Consider the following 20,053-nt stretch of genomic DNA (forward strand, 5'->3'; position numbering starts at 1 on the left):
GAAACACACACTGTCAGAAACACACTGTCAAAAACACACAGACAGCAGAAACACACACCATCAGAAACACACAACCATCAGAAACACACACCGTCAGAAACACACACCGTCAGAAACACACACCATCAGAAACACACAACCATCAGAAACACACACCGGAAACACACACAGTCAGAAACACACACCGTCAGAAACACACCGTCAGAAACACACACACTGTCAGAAACACACAACCGTCAGAAACACACAACCGTCAGCAACACACAACCGTCAGAAACACACACACACCGTCAGAAACACACACCGTCAGAAACACACACCATCAGAAACACACAACCATCAGAAACACACACCGGAAACACACACAGTCAGAAACACACACCGTCAAAAACACACCGTCAGAAACACACACACTGTAAGAAACACACAACCGTCAGGAAACACACAACCGTCAGCAACACACAACCGTCAGAAACACACACCGTCAGAAACACACACCGTCAGAAACACACACCGTCAGAAACACACACCATCAGAATCACACACTGTCAGAAACACACACTGTAAGAAACACACACACCGTCAGAAACACACAACCGTCAGAAACACACAGTCAGAAACACACACAGTCAGAAACACACACACCGTCAGAAACACACACCGTCAGAAACACACAACCGTCAGAAACACACACCGTCATAAACACACACAGTCAGAAACACACACACCGTCAGAAACACACACCGTCAGAAACACACAACCGTCAGAAACACACACCGTCATAAACACACAGCCGTCAGAAACACACACACTGTCAGAAACACACACAGTCAGAAACACACACTGTCAGAAACACACAACCGTCAGAAACACACAACCGTCAGAAACACACACCGTAAGAAACACACAACCGTCAGAAACACACACCGTAAGAAACACACAACCGTCAGAAACACACACACTGTCAGAAACACACTGTCAAAAACACACAGACAGCAGAAACACACACTGTCAGAAACACACCGTCAGAAACACACAACCGTCAGAAACACACACTGTCAGAAACACACAACCGTCAGAAACACACACTGTCAGAAACACACCGTCAGAAACACACAACCGTCAGAAACACACACAGTCAGAAACACACACACACCGTCAGAAACACACACCGTCAGAAACACACACTGTCAGAAACACACACAGTCAGAAACACACACACACCGTCAGAAACACACACCGTCAGAAACACACAACCGTCAGAAACACACACCGTCAGAAACACACACCGTCAGAAACACACACCGTCAGAAACACACAACCGTCAGAAACACACACACACCGTCAGAAACACACACCGTAAGAAACACACAACCGTCAGAAACACACACACTGTCAGTTGACCAATCACACTTGCTGTGATTGGTCACTGCTTTACACACTCGTGTGCTGTGATTGGTCACTGCTTTACACACTCGTGTGCTGTGATTGGTCATTGCTTTATACACTCGTGTGCTGTGATTGGTCACTGCTTTACACACTCGTGTGCTGTGAATGGTCACTGCTTTACACACTCGTGTGCTGTGATTGGTCACTGCTTTATACACGCGTGTGCTGTGATTGGTCATTGCTTTATACACGCATGTGCTGTGAATGGTCATTGCTTTATACACGCGTGTGCTGTGATTGGTCACTGCTTTACACACTCGTGTGCTGTGATTGGTCACTGCTTTACACACTCGTGTGCTGTGATTGGTCATTGCTTTATACACGCATGTGCTGTGAATGGTCATTGCTTTATACACGCGTGTGCTGTGATTGGTCACTGCTTTACACACTCGTGTGCTGTGATTGGTCACTGCTTTACACACTCGTGTGCTGTGATTGGTCATTGCTTTATACACTCGTGTGCTGTGATTGGTCACTGCTTTACACACTCGTGTGCTGTGAATGGTCATTGCTTTATACACGCGTGTGCTGTGATTGGTCACTGCTTTACACACTCGTGTGCTGTGATTGGTCACTGCTTTATACACGCGTGTGCTGTGATTGGTCATTGCTTTATACACTCGTGTGCTGTGATTGGTCATTGCTTTATACACACGTAAGCTGTGATTGGTCACTGCTTTACACACTCGTGTGCTGTGATTGGTCACTGCTTTACACACGCGTGTGCTGTGATTGGTCATTGCTTTATACACGCGTGTGCTGTGATTGGTCACTGCTTTACACACTCGTGTGCTGTGAATGGTCATTGCTTTACACACGCGTGTGCTGTGATTGGTCATTGCTTTATACACGCGTGTGCTGTGATTGGTCACTGCTTTACACACTCGTGTGCACATGATGTAGTCAGCCGGATCCAGGCCGTATCCAGATCAGATGGAGGACCTGCGCCTAGACACGACCACAACGCATGATGGAGTCAGCCGGATCCGGGCCGTATCCAGATCAGATGGAGGACCTGCGCCTAGACACGACCACAACGCATGATGGAGTCAGCCGGATCCAGTCCGTATCCAGATCAGATGGAGGACCTGCGCCTAGACACGACCACAACGCATGATGGAGTCAGCCGGATCCAGGCCGTATCCAGATCAGATGGTGGACCTGCGCCTAGACTCGACCACAACACATGATGTAGTCAGCCGGATCCAGGCCGTATCCTGATCAGAAGGAGGACCTGCGCCTAGACACGACCACAACGCATGATGTAGTCAGCCGGATCCGGGCCGTATCCAGATCAGATGGAGGACCTGCGCCTAGACACGACCACAACACATGATGTAGTCAGCCAGATCCGGGCCGTATCCAGATCAGATGGTGGACCTGCGCCTAGACACGACCACAACACATGATGTAGTCAGCCGGATCCGGGCCGTATCCAGATCAGATGGTGGACCTGCGCCTAGACACGACCACAACACATGATGTAGTCAGCCGGATCCGGGCCGTATCCAGATCAGATGGTGGACCTGCGCCTAGACACGGCCACAACGCATTGAGGCCTCGAGCCTTCAGTTCTGTTCAGTTTCAATAAGGGCTGCATTTCCTACTGCAGATACAAACGGACTGGCATCTGAGTGATATTCATTCAAAATATCCTGAACGTCTCACACAGATCATGCATTAGTTGTTGGGTAACCTCTGTTCCTGTCCAGTACTTTATCCTGTTCTTTCAGCAGCGACATGAACTGCACAGTTAAGCCTGAGCCAGGACTCGTGGCACTCGCCATCTGGTCTGGGTCCGGTCTGGGTAAGGTCTCGGTCTGGTCTGGTCTGGTCTGGGTAAGGTCTGGGTCTGGGTCTGGTCTGGATCCGGTCTGGGTCTGGGTAAGGTCTGGGTCCGGTCTGGGTCTGGTCTGGGTTCGGTCTGGGTCTGTTCTGGGTCCGGTCTGGGTCTGGTCTGGGTCCGGTCTGGGTAAGGTCTGGGTCCGGTCTGGAACCGGTCTGGGTAAGGTCTGGGTCCGGTCTGGGTCTGGGTAAGGTCTGGGTAAGGTCTGGGTCCGGTCTGGGTCTGGTCTGGGTCTGGGTAAGGTCTGGGTTCGGTCTGGGTCTGGGTCCGGTCTGGGTAAGGTCTGGGTCTGGGTAAGGTCTGGGTCTGGTCTGGGTCTGGTCTGGGTCCGGTCTGGGTAAGGTCTGGGTTCAGTCTGGGTCCGGTCTGGGTAAGGTCTGGGTTCAGTCTGGGTCTGGTCTGGGTTCAGTCTGGGTTCAGTCTGGATCTGGTCTGGGTCCGGTCTGGGTCCGGTCTGGGTCTGGGTCTGGTCTGGGTCTGGTCTGGGTTCAGTCTGGGTTCAGTCTGGATCTGGTCTGGGTCTGGGTCCGGTCTGGGTAAGGTCTGGGTCGGGTCTGGTCTGGGTCCGGTCTGGGTCTGGGTCAGGTCTGGGTCCGGTCTGGGTCTGGTCTGGGTCCGGTCTGGATCTGGTCTGGGTCCGGTCTGGGTCTGGTCTGGGTCTGGGTCCGGTCTGGGTAAGGTCTGGGTCTGGTCTGGGTCCGGTCTGGGTAAGGTCTGGGTCCGGTCTGGGTCCGGTCTGGGTCCGGTCTGGGTCCGGTCTGGGTTCAGTCTGGATCTGGTCTGGGTCTGGGTCTGGTCTGGGTCCGGTCTGGGTAAGGTCTGGGTCTGGGTCCGGTCTGGGTTTGGGTAAGGTCTGGGTAAGGTCTGGGTCCGGTCTGGGTCTGGTCTGGGTTCGGTCTGGGTAAGTTCTGGGTCTGGTCTGGGTTTAGTCTGGATCTGGTCTGGGTCCGGTCTGGGTCTGGTCTGGGTCCGGTCTGGGTAAGGTTTGGGTCCGTTCTGGGTCTGGTCTGGGTCTGGTCTGGGTCTGGTCTGGGTAAGGTCTGGGTTCAGTCTGGGTCTGGTCTGGGTTCAGTCTGGATCTGGTCTGGGTCCGGTCTGGGTCTGGGTCCGGTCTGGGTAAGGTCTGGGTCTGGTCTGGGTAAGGTCTAGGTCCGGTCTGGGTAAGTTCTGGGTCTGGTCTGGATAAGCTGGTGTAAAAGTCAGCCAGTGGGAGAGGAGAGTTTGCCGAGCAAGGAGCTTGCTGAGAATACTGAAGAGAGCATCAGGGTTATGCACTACATCACGGTTCCTTATGCCAACTTGACCACATCCCACACTTCCTCTTAGATGGACCATAATCTCCTCTGCCTGCTGCTGTTTTCTCAGACTCTCCGTCTTATATAGTCTCTCATGATATCTGCCCACTCATGAGAGTCAGCAGCATCAGACACTGCTCTGAAGATAGGAGGCTCTGTATTGAGTCCAGCATCTGTGAAGCTGTTTCATCTGGAGGAACTAGTGAGGAACTATAGTGTTGGGCTCAGTCTGGTGACTATACTATCATTTACTGACCTCTCTCTCTCTCTCTCTCTCTCTCTCTCTCTCTCTCTCTCTCTCTCTATCTACATATATGTGTGTGTGTGTGTGTGTGTGTGTCGGTTAATATGTCTGTTTCTGTCTCTCGGTCTCACACTGACTGCAGTTTCTTTTAATGAAGCCCAGTGGGATCCAGCAGTGCAGCTGCAGTCTGAGACACACACACACACACACACACACACACACACACACACTCTCTCTCTCTCTCTCTCTCTCTCACACACACACACACACACACACACACATTCACTCACTCTCACATACACACACACACACACACACACACACACAGTAATGACTCCAGCAGTTATGATATAAACCTAATTGTAATGACCACAGATTTCACTTGTGCTGCAAATTAATAGCAATATATAAATAATGCTAAAATATTGTTGTAGTGTTCGTCTGGTTTGTAATGGATTTTTTTTCATACAAAAATAATATATAATGAAATACTGTAAACTTAAATCAATATGTAATGTCGATGCATTTATTTGAGCAGCCATTATTTCGAGATAATGACTTTATATTATTCTTTACACACATGTCTAATTAAACACATTCAATTAAATATATATTGAATCAAATGTGTCCAGATGTTTGACTGGTACTTTATTCATACAGTTGAGTGCATAAGGTTGCACTCTTTTCCCAAACCCCTTGCATTCATACAGATATAAGAGATTTATTTCCCACTGTTAAACATGAAGAGTTTCCCGAGCGAACAGATCGCGAAGACTCCGGCCATCAGGAAGAAGATGCTGGAAACACAAACACTTTCCTGGAGAGCAGCTGTCAGAAACAACACTGTCAGAAACACACACACACTGTCAGAAACACACACTGTCAGAAACAACACTGTCAGAAACACACACCATCAGAAACACACACCATCAGAAACACACACCATCAGAAACACACACCATCAGAAACACACAACCGTCAGAAACACACACCATCAGAAACACACACCGTCATGAAACACACACCATCAGAAACACACAACCGTCAGAAACACACACCATCAGAAACACACACCATCAGAAACACACACCATCAGAAACACACACCATCAGAAACACACACCATCAGAAACACACAACCGTCAGAAACACACACCATCAGAAACACACAACCGTCAGAAACACACACCATCAGAAACACACACCATCAGAAACACACACCATCAGAAACACACAACCGTCAGAAACACACACCATCAGAAACACACACCATCAGAAACACACACCGTCAGAAACACACACCATCAGAAACACACAACCGTCAGAAACACACACTGTCAGAAACACACACTGTCAGAAACACACACTGTCAGAAACACACACACACCGTCAGAAACACACACCGTCAGAAACACACACTGTCAGAAACACACACAGTCAGAAACACACACACACCGTCAGAAACACACACCGTCAGAAACACACAACCGTCAGAAACACACAACCGTCAGAAACACACACCGTAAGAAACACACAACCGTCAGAAACACACACACTGTCAGAAACACACTGTCAAAAACACACAGACAGCAGAAACACACACTGTCAGAAACACACCGTCAGAAACACACAACCGTCAGAAACACACAACCGTCAGAAACACACAACCGTCAGAAACACACACTGTCAGAAACACACTGTCAAAAACACACAGACAGCAGAAACACACACCATCAGAAACACACAACCATCAGAAACACACACCGTCAGAAACACACACCGTCAGAAACACACACCATCAGAAACACACAACCATCAGAAACACACACCGGAAACACACACAGTCAGAAACACACACCGTCAGAAACACACCGTCAGAAACACACACACTGTCAGAAACACACAACCGTCAGAAACACACAACCGTCAGCAACACACAACCGTCAGAAACACACACACACCGTCAGAAACACACACCGTCAGAAACACACACCATCAGAAACACACAACCATCAGAAACACACACCGGAAACACACACAGTCAGAAACACACACCGTCAAAAACACACCGTCAGAAACACACACACTGTAAGAAACACACAACCGTCAGGAAACACACAACCGTCAGCAACACACAACCGTCAGAAACACACACCGTCAGAAACACACACCGTCAGAAACACACACCGTCAGAAACACACACCATCAGAATCACACACTGTCAGAAACACACACTGTAAGAAACACACACACCGTCAGAAACACACAACCGTCAGAAACACACAGTCAGAAACACACACAGTCAGAAACACACACACCGTCAGAAACACACACCGTCAGAAACACACAACCGTCAGAAACACACACCGTCATAAACACACACAGTCAGAAACACACACACCGTCAGAAACACACACCGTCAGAAACACACAACCGTCAGAAACACACACCGTCATAAACACACAGCCGTCAGAAACACACACACTGTCAGAAACACACACAGTCAGAAACACACACTGTCAGAAACACACAACCGTCAGAAACACACAACCGTCAGAAACACACACCGTAAGAAACACACAACCGTCAGAAACACACACCGTAAGAAACACACAACCGTCAGAAACACACACACTGTCAGAAACACACTGTCAAAAACACACAGACAGCAGAAACACACACTGTCAGAAACACACCGTCAGAAACACACAACCGTCAGAAACACACACTGTCAGAAACACACAACCGTCAGAAACACACACTGTCAGAAACACACCGTCAGAAACACACAACCGTCAGAAACACACACAGTCAGAAACACACACACACCGTCAGAAACACACACCGTCAGAAACACACACTGTCAGAAACACACACAGTCAGAAACACACACACACCGTCAGAAACACACACCGTCAGAAACACACAACCGTCAGAAACACACACCGTCAGAAACACACACCGTCAGAAACACACACCGTCAGAAACACACAACCGTCAGAAACACACACACACCGTCAGAAACACACACCGTAAGAAACACACAACCGTCAGAAACACACACACTGTCAGAAACACACTGTCAAAAACACACAGACAGCAGAAACACACACTGTCAGAAACACACCGTCAGAAACACACAACCGTCAGAAACACACACACTGTCAGAAACACACCGTCAGAAACACACAACCGTCAGAAACACACACTGTCAGAAACACACTGTCAAAAACACACAGACAGCAGAAACACACACTGTCAGAAACACACACTGTCAGAAACACACACTGTCAGAAACACACACCGTCAGAAACACACACTGTCAGAAACACACACCGTCAGAAACACACACTGTCAGAAACACACACCGTTAGAAACACACACCGTCAGAAACACACACCGTCAGAAACACACACCGTCAGAAACACACACCGTCAGAAACACACACGTTAGAAACACACACCGTCAAAAACACACAGACAGCAGAAACACACACTGTCAGAAACACACACCGTCAAAAACACACACCGTCAGAAACACACACTGTCAGAAACACACACTGTCAGAAACACACACGTTAGAAACACACACCGTCAGAAACACACCACCGTCAGAAACACACACTGTCAGAAACACACACTGTCAGAAACACACACCGTCAGAAACACACACTGTCAGAAACACACACCGTCAGAAACACACACCGTCAGAAACACACACCGTCAGAAACACACACTGTCAGAAACACACACCGTTAGAAACACACACTGTCAGAAACACACACCGTCAGAAACACACACTGTCAGAAACACACACCGTCAGACGGCAGGAGTTTGTTTAATGTGTGCTTGTTAAAGCATGAAGTCCAGAGGGAGCAGAGCTGAGATCAGTACATTCTCACAATCATAATACAGACTGAGAGGAATTACATATGAATATACAGCGGAGACCAGGCCTGTTAAACCACACTACCTCTCATGTGTTTGTCATGGTCTTCTCACTGTGACAACATGCCCCAGTGTGTTCAGTGAACTGATCTTTTGTCCCGGGTGAAAACTGTTCCAGAACAAGACCTTAAAGGCAATTATTTAGAGTTCAAGTTATGATTTATCATGAATTTATCATATGATTAAATGAATAGCGATGAAGAGGATTGTCCTGCTGTCCACACATGTTTCTCTATGTGTGTGTGTGCATCTTTACACAAACGTGTGCTGTGATTGGTCACTGCTTTACACACTCGTGTGCTGTGATTGGTCACTGCTTTATACACGCGTGCGCTGTGATTGGTCACTGCTTTATACACGCATGTGCTGTGATTGGTCACTGCTTTACACACTCGTGTGCTGTGATTGGTCACTGCTTTATACACGCGTGTGCTGTGATTGGTCATTGCTTTATACACGCATGTGCTGTGAATGGTCATTGCTTTATACACGCGTGTGCTGTGATTGGTCACTGCTTTACACACTCGTGTGCTGTGATTGGTCACTGCTTTACACACTCGTGTGCTGTGATTGGTCATTGCTTTATACACGCATGTGCTGTGAATGGTCATTGCTTTATACACGCGTGTGCTGTGATTGGTCACTGCTTTACACACTCGTGTGCTGTGATTGGTCACTGCTTTACACACTCGTGTGCTGTGATTGGTCACTGCTTTACACACTCGTGTGCTGTGATTGGTCATTGCTTTATACACTCGTGTGCTGTGATTGGTCACTGCTTTACACACTCGTGTGCTGTGAATGGTCATTGCTTTATACACGCGTGTGCTGTGATTGGTCACTGCTTTACACACTCGTGTGCTGTGATTGGTCACTGCTTTATACACGCGTGTGCTGTGATTGGTCATTGCTTTATACACTCGTGTGCTGTGATTGGTCATTGCTTTATACACACGTAAGCTGTGATTGGTCACTGCTTTACACACTCGTGTGCTGTGATTGGTCACTGCTTTACACACGCGTGTGCTGTGATTGGTCATTGCTTTATACACGCGTGTGCTGTGATTGGTCACTGCTTTACACACTCGTGTGCTGTGAATGGTCATTGCTTTACACACGCGTGTGCTGTGATTGGTCATTGCTTTATACACGCGTGTGCTGTGATTGGTCACTGCTTTACACACTCGTGTGCTGTGAATGGTCATTGCTTTATACACTCGTGTGCTGTGATTGGTCACTGCTTTATACACGCGTGCGCTGTGATAAGCCTTTTTCACGCGTAACCGGAAACTACGTCACGTCGGGTAAACTGATTTCCGCCACAGCTGAAACTACGGTGTTTGAACATGGAGCGTTATTTCACAACTTCTCTCTCGACACTTCCACGACTCAGATTTGAGGATGTTGACAGAATTGTTGGACGGCACTCAACAGTTAAAGAAACGAGGCTGAGCAAGGGCTATAAATTCTTCGTTGAGGAATTTATTCACAATTATCAAGGTAAGTTGACAACTATCTGGCACTTACAACATTATGAATGCTAATTGCTAACCATTTGTATGTGTTCAGTCTCCAATGTTGTTGATCGCAAGGTGGTAGTAAGAGCTAGGTGTTATCAGTCTATGAGGAAAAATGAGGAGCCCCACACTCTTGAGGTTATATGCAACGTTAATATGCCGGTTGGCTTAACGTTATGAGTTAGTCAGATCGTTCTGATATCAAGTTACTGCGGTTGCAGAATTTGTTTCCCTTTATTTTAGTTTCACCTGTCTTAAGTTTTTCTATGTTGGGTTTTAGTTATGTCTCTTTCATTGCTTCTGCGGTTGCAGACTACAGCTGTATTTCTTGCTTTTGCTGCTGTTTGCAGCTTTCAATTAACAGCACTTAAAGGGATAGTACACTTCAAAATGAAAATTCTGTCATCATATACTCACCCTCAAGTTGTTTTTTAGCCTGTATGAATTTCTTTCTTCTGCTGAACACAAATGAAGATATTTTGAATAATGTCAGTAACCAAACAGTTTACTGGTCCCATTGACTTCCATAGTATTTTTTTTCCTACAATGGAAGTCAATGGGATTTAAGGCATAATTGAAATGTCTTTCTCAGGGTAAATGATATCAAGACAGAAGCCTTAGTGGGTAATGACAAATATGGCAACAAATACTATGAGGACAACAGAAACTTTTTCGGTATTAATTTACAATTTTTAAGTGAACTATCCCTTTAATGTAGCTCACAGCATAAAATTACAATTCATTAGCTAAATTATTGTCTTCTCAAACAGGTATCACTGGAGACAGAAGAGGTTGTTTGTATTTCTGCCTACATGTGCAGCTGGTAAAGGGTTGTGCAACCATCTGACAGCACTTCTGTATCAGACGGCCCACTATGTGCAGCTGAATTTACAGTCTGTCCCTCCACCACTGGCCTGCACGAGTGAGCCACAGAGATGGCATCGTCCAAGAACACAGGCATGTATTTTTTCTTTTCTGCAAATGGTAAGAACACTATAGTATCAACTCGAGCAAGTAAGTAGGCTACATGTTAACATCAAAGCATTATGGACTAATAATGCACTAGAGTGCAGATTAAGTAACAAAGGTATAAATGAACATCACCCAAGATTAATACAATCTGTTAACTGTTATTACTCATTATTTCATATTGACTAAATGCATAAACTAATGTAAATGTATAAAACCTTATTATAAAGTGTTTCGAGAATATTTTAACTTTGCATCTGTTTATTTAATGCTAAGGGAGTCCATCCAGAGGCAGTGAGTGAACTTGTTGTCCTGAAGCCAAAGTCAGCTGGGAAGACTGGAATCAAGTCTACTCTATACAGGGCTTACACAGGTAATACACAACACTGTATGTGTACACGTCGTGTACTCAGCTACAACTTAATGTGTTCAAAACTAATAGTTTGTATTAATTTCTTTAGGTCCCCTTCCAGATTCTGATGTATTGGCTTCTGGTACCAAACTGAGTCAGATCCATCCCCGGCCTTTGCTGGCACACATACTAGAGGGCATGTCAAAAATAGAGTTGGTCCCCTCACAGTTTGGTCCTGTACCTCGTGGTAGTCCACTTTCATACCAATGTCCCCCTATAGCTGTAGATATTCCTGTTGTTAATTTCCCCCCACTACCTGTGCTTGGCTATCAGTTTGGCTGTAATTTTAAATATGTGCCCACACACCATCAATCACTTCATCTGGAGTCTATAAAGGTTACCCATTGTTCCGCTTGTCAGATTGAAGAGTTAGTCATGTAGTTGGGGATTCAACTGGTCAGTCATTAGCGGCAAGAATCATCAAGGGCACGAGGCAGACAAGTGCTATGAAACGTGGCCTTGAACTTGAGCCAGATATTTTGAGAAAATATTCTGAGATAGCCAGTGTTAGTGTCCTACCTTGTGGTTTTATTATCAACCCAGAAGCACCACATCTAGGAGCCAGTCCAGATGGACGAGTGCATGATCCATCTGAAACCTTCCAATTTGGACTAGTGGAAGTAAAAAGCACATCTGCTGATAACATTGCCCAGGTTCCATTTATCAAACTTCAAAGAGGACAAGCCAAACTCAAAGAGACCCACAAGTACTACTGGCAGGTTCAAGGCCAGCTTGCAGTGACTGGTCTACAGTGGTGTGACTTTGTGACTGACACAAAATCAGATTTCACAATACAGAGGATCTGGCGAGATGATGCCTTCATAGCATCAATGAAAGACAAGCTAGACATGTACTATTATTATGTTTACATGGATGTGTATCTTTCAGTGGTATAAATGTACGATAACACTTTACTTGAATGGGTGTGCGTAAGACTGACATGACACCTTCATATATGAATATGAAGGAGGTTTTATGCATGTTTGTGACAACTGTCATTAAGTCTCATTCACTCAATTATGACATTTTTAATGCAAATATGACATTGTTATAGATGTCTTTATGACAACTTGACAAATCAATACATCATAACCATTAAATTACATTAAACTGTCAGGTGGTTGGTTTTGACATTGGCTGTCATGAAGCCATTATAACTTTTTAATGACAAATTGAATGTGTACCACTGTTGAGGTCACAAAAAATATTAATGGCACAGTTATAATGCCTCATGACAGCCAATGTCAAAACCAACCACATGACAGTTTAACTTAATTTACTGTCAAGTTGTCATGACAAAGACATCTCAATGTCATATTTGCATTAAAAATGTCATAATTGAGCGAATGACACTTAATGACAGTTATCATAAACATGCATAAAAGCTCCTTCATGTTTATAACATGCGTTACATATACAGTATACCCACATTTATGTACATAGCCTAATAGTTAATACATTATTATATTTTGAATTTGATATTGTGTAATATATATATGATATGTATGCATACACATTTACTAATTGTTTATGTATTTGTATTGTGTGAAATAACAATCAACAGCAGAACTCAGTTTACAATTTTGTTTTTATTGATTCTTATTAAATGCATTTTGTCAACTATTTCAATGCGTCTGTCAAATTACTTTCAGGAAATTTAGTATAAATAATGACAATATACATTTGATCAAATGTCACAGTACAAAGTAAACAAAAAAGTAAAAACAAGATATTTAATGTAAAATATTGAAAGTCTGTCACTACTATTGTAAAAATCAATCACACTGTCATTGTAAATATCTAATATTTATTATATTATACATATATACTTGTATACTGTACATTCACTCCTCAAGAAACATCGGCCCCTGGTAATTAACCATAAAACAGCAATTATGCCAGATTTGATTGATGCTTCCTGACAAGGTGAGTGGCACAACAGAATCCCAAATGTGGTTTTCCTTGACCCTTCGAATTACCCTTTCCACCAGAATTCTGAGGCGTGCAATGGCCTCTCTCAAAAGCTGACAGCCTTTGAGGGGGTACATAGAAATTGTTCCAAGGGAAACGACTGGGAATGGCACCAACCTTCAGCCGCGAACTTCCTGGAATGTAGTCGACAGCGGTAAAATGCTGACTGCAGACATACGTGCTGCCTCTCCGAATGACGAACGTAGACCCTTCGTTCCGTCTAATAGCGATAACCCATTCCTTTTTTTTTGTCTTCATTCAAAGGATACCCGTGAAAAGATAAATAAGGTTGTTTTTGCTTAGAATTGCTGCACTGAGGGACACTACAGGAACACTTATTCTTGGACTCGGCCATTGTTGTTGTCACCGGAAGTAAGTTTACCCGGCGTCGGTGAGCACCAGAAACACAAAACCCGGAAGTGTGAAAAAGGCTTATTGGTCATTGCTTTACACACGCGTGTGCTGTGATTGGTCACTGCTTTACACACGCATGTGCTGTGATTGGTCACTGCTTTATACACGCGTGTGCTGTGATTGGTCACTGCTTTACACACGCGTGTGCTGTGATTGGTCACTGCTTTACACACGCATGTGCTGTGATTGGTCACTGCTTTATACACGCGTGTGCTGTGATTGGTCACTGCTTTACACACGCATGTGCTGTGATTGGTCACTGCTTTATACACGCGTGTGCTGTGATTGGTCATTGCTTTATACACGCGTGCGCTGTGATTGGTCACTGCTTTACACACTCGTGTGCTGTGAATGGTCATTGCTTTATACACGCGTGTGCTGTGATTGGTCACTGCTTTACACACTCGTGTGCTGTGAATGGTCATTGCTTTATACACTCGTGTGCTGTGATTGGTCACTGCTTGATACACGCGTGCGCTGTGATTGGTCACTGCTTTACACACTCGTGTGCTGTGAATGGTCATTGCTTTATACACGCGTGTGCTGTGATTGGTCACTGCTTTACACACTCGTGTGCTGTGAATGGTCATTGCTTTATACACTCGTGTGCTGTGATTGGTCACTGCTTTATACACGCGTGCGCTGTGATTGGTCACTGCTTTACACACTCGTGTGCTGTGAATGGTCATTGCTTTATACACGCGTGTGCTGTGATTGGTCACTGCTTTACACACTCGTGTGCTGTGAATGGTCATTGCTTTATACACTCGTGTGCTGTGATTGGTCACTGCTTGATACACGCGTGCGCTGTGATTGGTCACTGCTTTACACACTCGTGTGCTGTGAATGGTCATTGCTTTATACACGCGTGTGCTGTGATTGGTCACTGCTTTACACACTCGTGTGCTGTGAATGGTCATTGCTTTATACACTCGTGTGCTGTGATTGGTCACTGCTTTATACACGCGTGCGCTGTGATTGGTCACTGCTTTACACACTCGTGTGCTGTGAATGGTCATTGCTTTACACACTCGTGTGCTGTGATTGGTCACTGCTTTATACACGCGTGTGCTGTGATTGGTCATTGCTTTATACACGCGTGTGCTGTGATTGGTCACTGCTTTATACACGTGCTGTGATTGGTCACTGCTTTATACACGCGTGTGCTGTGATTGGTCACTGCTTTATACACGCGTGTGCTGTGATTGGTCACTGCTTTACACACTCGTGTGCTGTGATTGGTCACTGCTTTACACACTCGTGTGCTGTGAATGGTCACTGCTTTACACACTCGTGTGCTGTGATTGGTCACTGCTTTACACACTCGTGTGCTGTGATTGGTCACTGCTTTACACACTCGTGTGCTGTGAATGGTCATTGCTTTATACACTCGTGTGCTGTGATTGGTCACTGCTTTATACACGCGTGCGCTGTGATTGGTCACTGCTTTACACACTCGTGTGCTGTGAATGGTCATTGCTTTACACACGCGTGTGCTGTGATTGGTCACTGCTTTACACACGCATGTGCTGTGATTGGTCACTGCTTTATACACGCGTGTGCTGTGATTGGTCATTGCTTTATACACGCGTGTGCTGTGATTGGTCACTGCTTTATACACGTGCTGTGATTGGTCACTGCTTTATACACGCGTGTGCTGTGATTGGTCACTGCTTTATACACGCGTGTGCTGTGATTGGTCACTGCTTTACACACTCGTGTGCTGTGATTGGTCACTGCTTTACACACTCGTGTGCTGTGAATGGTCACTGCTTTACACACTCGTGTGCTGTGATTGGTCACTGCTTTACACACTCGTGTGCTGTGATTGGTCACTGCTTTACACACTCGTGTGCTGTGATTGGTCACTGCTTTACACACTAGTGTGCTGTGATTGGTCACTGCTTTACACACGCGTGTGCTGTGATTGGTCACTGCTTTACACACTCGTGTGCTGTGATTGGTCACTGCTTTACACACTCGTGTGCTGTGAATGGTCATTGCTTTATACACGCGTGTGCTGTGATTGGTCACTGCTTTACACACTCGTGTGCTGTGAATGGTCATTGCTTTATACACTCGTGTGCTGTGATTGGTCACTGCTTTATACACGCGTGCGCTGTGATTGGTCACTGCTTTACACACTCGTGTGCTGTGAATGGTCATTGCTTTATACACTCGTGTGCTGTGATTGGTCACTGCTTTATACACGCGTGTGCTGTGATTGGTCACTGCTTTACACACTCGTGTGCTGTGAATGGTCATTGCTTTATACACTCGTGTGCTGTGATTGGTCACTGCTTTATACACGCGTGTGCTGTGATTGGTCACTGCTTTACACACGCATGTGCTGTGATTGGTCACTGCTTTATACACGCGTGTGCTGTGATTGGTCATTGCTTTATACACGCGTGCGCTGTGATTGGTCACTGCTTTACACACTCGTGTGCTGTGAATGGTCATTGCTTTATACACGCGTGTGCTGTGATTGGTCACTGCTTTACACACTCGTGTGCTGTGAATGGTCATTGCTTTATACACTCGTGTGCTGTGATTGGTCACTGCTTTATACACGCGTGTGCTGTGATTGGTCACTGCTTTACACACGCATGTGCTGTGATTGGTCACTGCTTTATACACGCGTGTGCTGTGATTGGTCATTGCTTTATACACGCGTGCGCTGTGATTGGTCACTGCTTTACACACTCGTGTGCTGTGAATGGTCATTGCTTTATACACGCGTGTGCTGTGATTGGTCACTGCTTTATACACGTGCTGTGATTGGTCACTGCTTTACACACTAGTGTGCTGTGATTGGTCACTGCTTTACACACGCGTGTGCTGTGATTGGTCACTGCTTTACACACTCGTGTGCTGTGATTGGTCACTGCTTTACACACTCGTGTGCTGTGAATGGTCATTGCTTTATACACGCGTGTGCTGTGATTGGTCACTGCTTTACACACTCGTGTGCTGTGAATGGTCATTGCTTTATACACTCGTGTGCTGTGATTGGTCACTGCTTTATACACGCGTGCGCTGTGATTGGTCACTGCTTTACACACTCGTGTGCTGTGAATGGTCATTGCTTTACACACGCGTGTGCTGTGATTGGTCACTGCTTTACACACGCATGTGCTGTGATTGGTCACTGCTTTATACACGCGTGTGCTGTGATTGGTCATTGCTTTATACACGCGTGTGCTGTGATTGGTCACTGCTTTATACACGTGCTGTGATTGGTCACTGCTTTATACACGCGTGTGCTGTGATTGGTCACTGCTTTATACACGCGTGTGCTGTGATTGGTCACTGCTTTACACACTCGTGTGCTGTGATTGGTCACTGCTTTACACACTCGTGTGCTGTGAATGGTCACTGCTTTACACACTCGTGTGCTGTGATTGGTCACTGCTTTACACACTCGTGTGCTGTGATTGGTCACTGCTTTACACACTCGTGTGCTGTGATTGGTCACTGCTTTACACACTAGTGTGCTGTGATTGGTCACTGCTTTACACACGCGTGTGCTGTGATTGGTCACTGCTTTACACACTCGTGTGCTGTGATTGGTCACTGCTTTATACACTCGTGTGGTGTGATTTGTCACTGCTTTACACAGGCGTGTGCTGTAATTGGTCACTGCTTTATACACACGTGTGCTGTGATTGGTCACTGCTTTACACACTCGTGTGCTGTGATTGGTCACTGCTTTACACACTCGTGTGCTGTGATTGGTCACTGCTTTATACACGCGTGTGCTGTGATTGGTCACTGCTTCATACACGCGTGTGCTGTGATTGGTCACTGCTTTACACACTCGTGTGCTGTGATTGGTCACTGCTTTACACACTCGTGTGCTGTGATTGGTCACTGCTTTACACACGCGTGTGCTGTGATTGGTCACTGCTTTACACACTCGTGTTCTGTGAATGGTCACTGTATTACACACTCGTGTGCTGTGAATGGTCACTGCTTTACACACTCGTGTGCTGTGATTGGTCACTGCTTTACACACTCGTGTGCTGTGATTGGTCACTGCTTTACACACGCGTGTGCTGTGATTGGTCACTGCTTTATACACGCGTGTGCTGTGATTGGTCACTGCTTTACACACTCGTGTGCTGTGATTGGTCACTGACACACGCGTGTGCTGTGATTGGTCACTGCTTTACACACTCGTGTGCTGTGATTGGTCACTGCTTTACATACACGTGTGCTGTGATTGGTCACTGCTTTACACACGCGTGTGCTGTGATTGGTCACTGCTTTACACACTCGTGTGCTGTGATTGGTCACTGCTTTATACACGCGTGTGCTGTGATTGGTCACTGCTTTACACACTCGTGTGCTGTGATTGGTCACTGCTTTACACACGCGTGTGCTGTAATTGGTCACTGCTTTACACACTCGTGTGCTGTGATTGGTCACTGCTTTACACACTGGTGTGCTGTGAATGGTCACTGCTTTACACACGCGTGTGCTGTGATTGGTCACTGCTTTACACACTCGTGTGCTGTAATTGGTCACTGCTTTATTCACGCGTGTGCTGTGATTGGTCACTGCTTTATTCACGCGTGTGCTGTGATTGGTCACTGCTTTATACACGCGTGTGCTGTGATTGGTCACTGCTTTACACACGCGTGTGCTGTAATTGGTCACTGCTTTACACACTCGTGTGCTGTGATTGGTCACTGCTTTACACACTCGTGTGCAGTGATTGGTCACTGCTTTACACACTCGTGTGCTGTGATTGGTCACTGCTTTATACATGTAAAAAGCAGCAGTGACCAATCACAGCACACGAGTGTATAAAGCAGTGACCAATCACAGCACACGCGTGTTTAAAGCAGTGACCAATCACAGCACACGAGTGTGTAAAGCAGTGACCAATTACAGCACACGCGTGATTGGTCACTGCTTTACACACTCGTGTGCTGCTATTGGTCACTGCTTTATACACGCGTGTGCTGTGATTGGTCACTGCTTCACACACTCGTGTGCTGTGATTGGTCACTGCTTTACACACGCGTGTGCTGTGATTGGTCACTGCTTTATACACTCGTGTGGTGTGATTTGTCACTGCTTTACACAGGCGTGTGCTGTGATTGGTCACTGCTTTATACACGCGTTTGCTGGATTGGTCACTGCTTTACACACTCGTGTGCTGTGATTGGTCACTGCTTTACACACGCGTGTGCTGTAATTGGTCACTGCTTTACACACGCGTGTGCTGTAATTGGTCACTGCTTTATACACACTGATTAAGTTATTATAGAGTTAGGGGTGGGAATCGCAGCGTTCCTCACGATACGATATACGATACATGGCTCAGCATTCCAATAATATCACGATACAGCAATTCTGAGATAATCCATATATGGCTGGACAATCCTGTAATGATAATCACGATATCTGTCATGATATCTATAACTGTGAAAACAAAATGCCTGTGAAAAGGTTAAGTGCAGGTTCTCTCTTTATTCAAGTTCAAACTTTTAGAAAACAGCACAAAACGTTTTTCAGTGTGTAAATTAAACATTTTAAGTAAATTAAACATTTTATGCTTATACATTTTAAAAGCTTAAACTTTTCTTTGTGTGTAAACTGACACATTTACCTGCTTATCGACTTGCTTTACATAAACCTGCTACATTTCAAAATGTACCAACCTCTAATATTTAAACCTGGGAACACCTCAATGTTTCCAAGCTTCCTTAAGGAACCCTGGGAATAATATTGTCAACTTGGGTATTTTAACATTTTAAAAATGTGACGACACCAGCATTTCCCTCTAGCATTTTGAGCGGATTCTTAAACACCTCTGATTGGCCATTGGGTTCATGTGCTCAACAGATATGTCTCTGATTGGCTACAATGATCAACGCTTCATAAACATGTTGTAAATAGACAACTCTGACACTCTTCATCGAGCGCCTACACAGATACACACAGGAGTGTTAGTTAACTTATGTTCACGTTTCCCTCAT

At 45.6% G+C, this 20,053-nt stretch overlaps 1 protein-coding gene and 1 long non-coding RNA gene across 2 annotated transcripts; one reads left to right on the forward strand and one right to left on the reverse strand.

Annotated features, from left to right (window-relative positions):
- Positions 1-3,165: 3,165 nt before the first annotated feature.
- On the reverse strand, positions 3,166-9,985 carry LOC130079536 (mucin-2-like). The gene is given in 2 exon segments (XM_056244815.1): positions 3,166-4,335; positions 9,800-9,985. Coding segments are annotated over 2 exon segments (1,356 nt in total).
- A 67-nt stretch (positions 9,986-10,052) lies between these two features.
- Positions 10,053-12,041, forward strand: LOC130079535 (uncharacterized). Its single transcript, XR_008806473.1, has 4 exons — positions 10,053-10,280; positions 11,068-11,258; positions 11,547-11,639; positions 11,728-12,041. It is a non-coding gene; the product is annotated as an uncharacterized LOC130079535 (long non-coding RNA).
- The last annotated feature ends 8,012 nt before the right edge of the window (positions 12,042-20,053 follow it).

The sequence above is a fragment of the Rhinichthys klamathensis genome, unplaced genomic scaffold (genome assembly GCF_029890125.1).
Source record: "Rhinichthys klamathensis goyatoka isolate OS25496 unplaced genomic scaffold, OSU_Roscu_1.1 h1tg001122l_1, whole genome shotgun sequence".
NCBI classification, from domain to species: domain Eukaryota; kingdom Metazoa; phylum Chordata; class Actinopteri; order Cypriniformes; family Leuciscidae; genus Rhinichthys; species Rhinichthys klamathensis.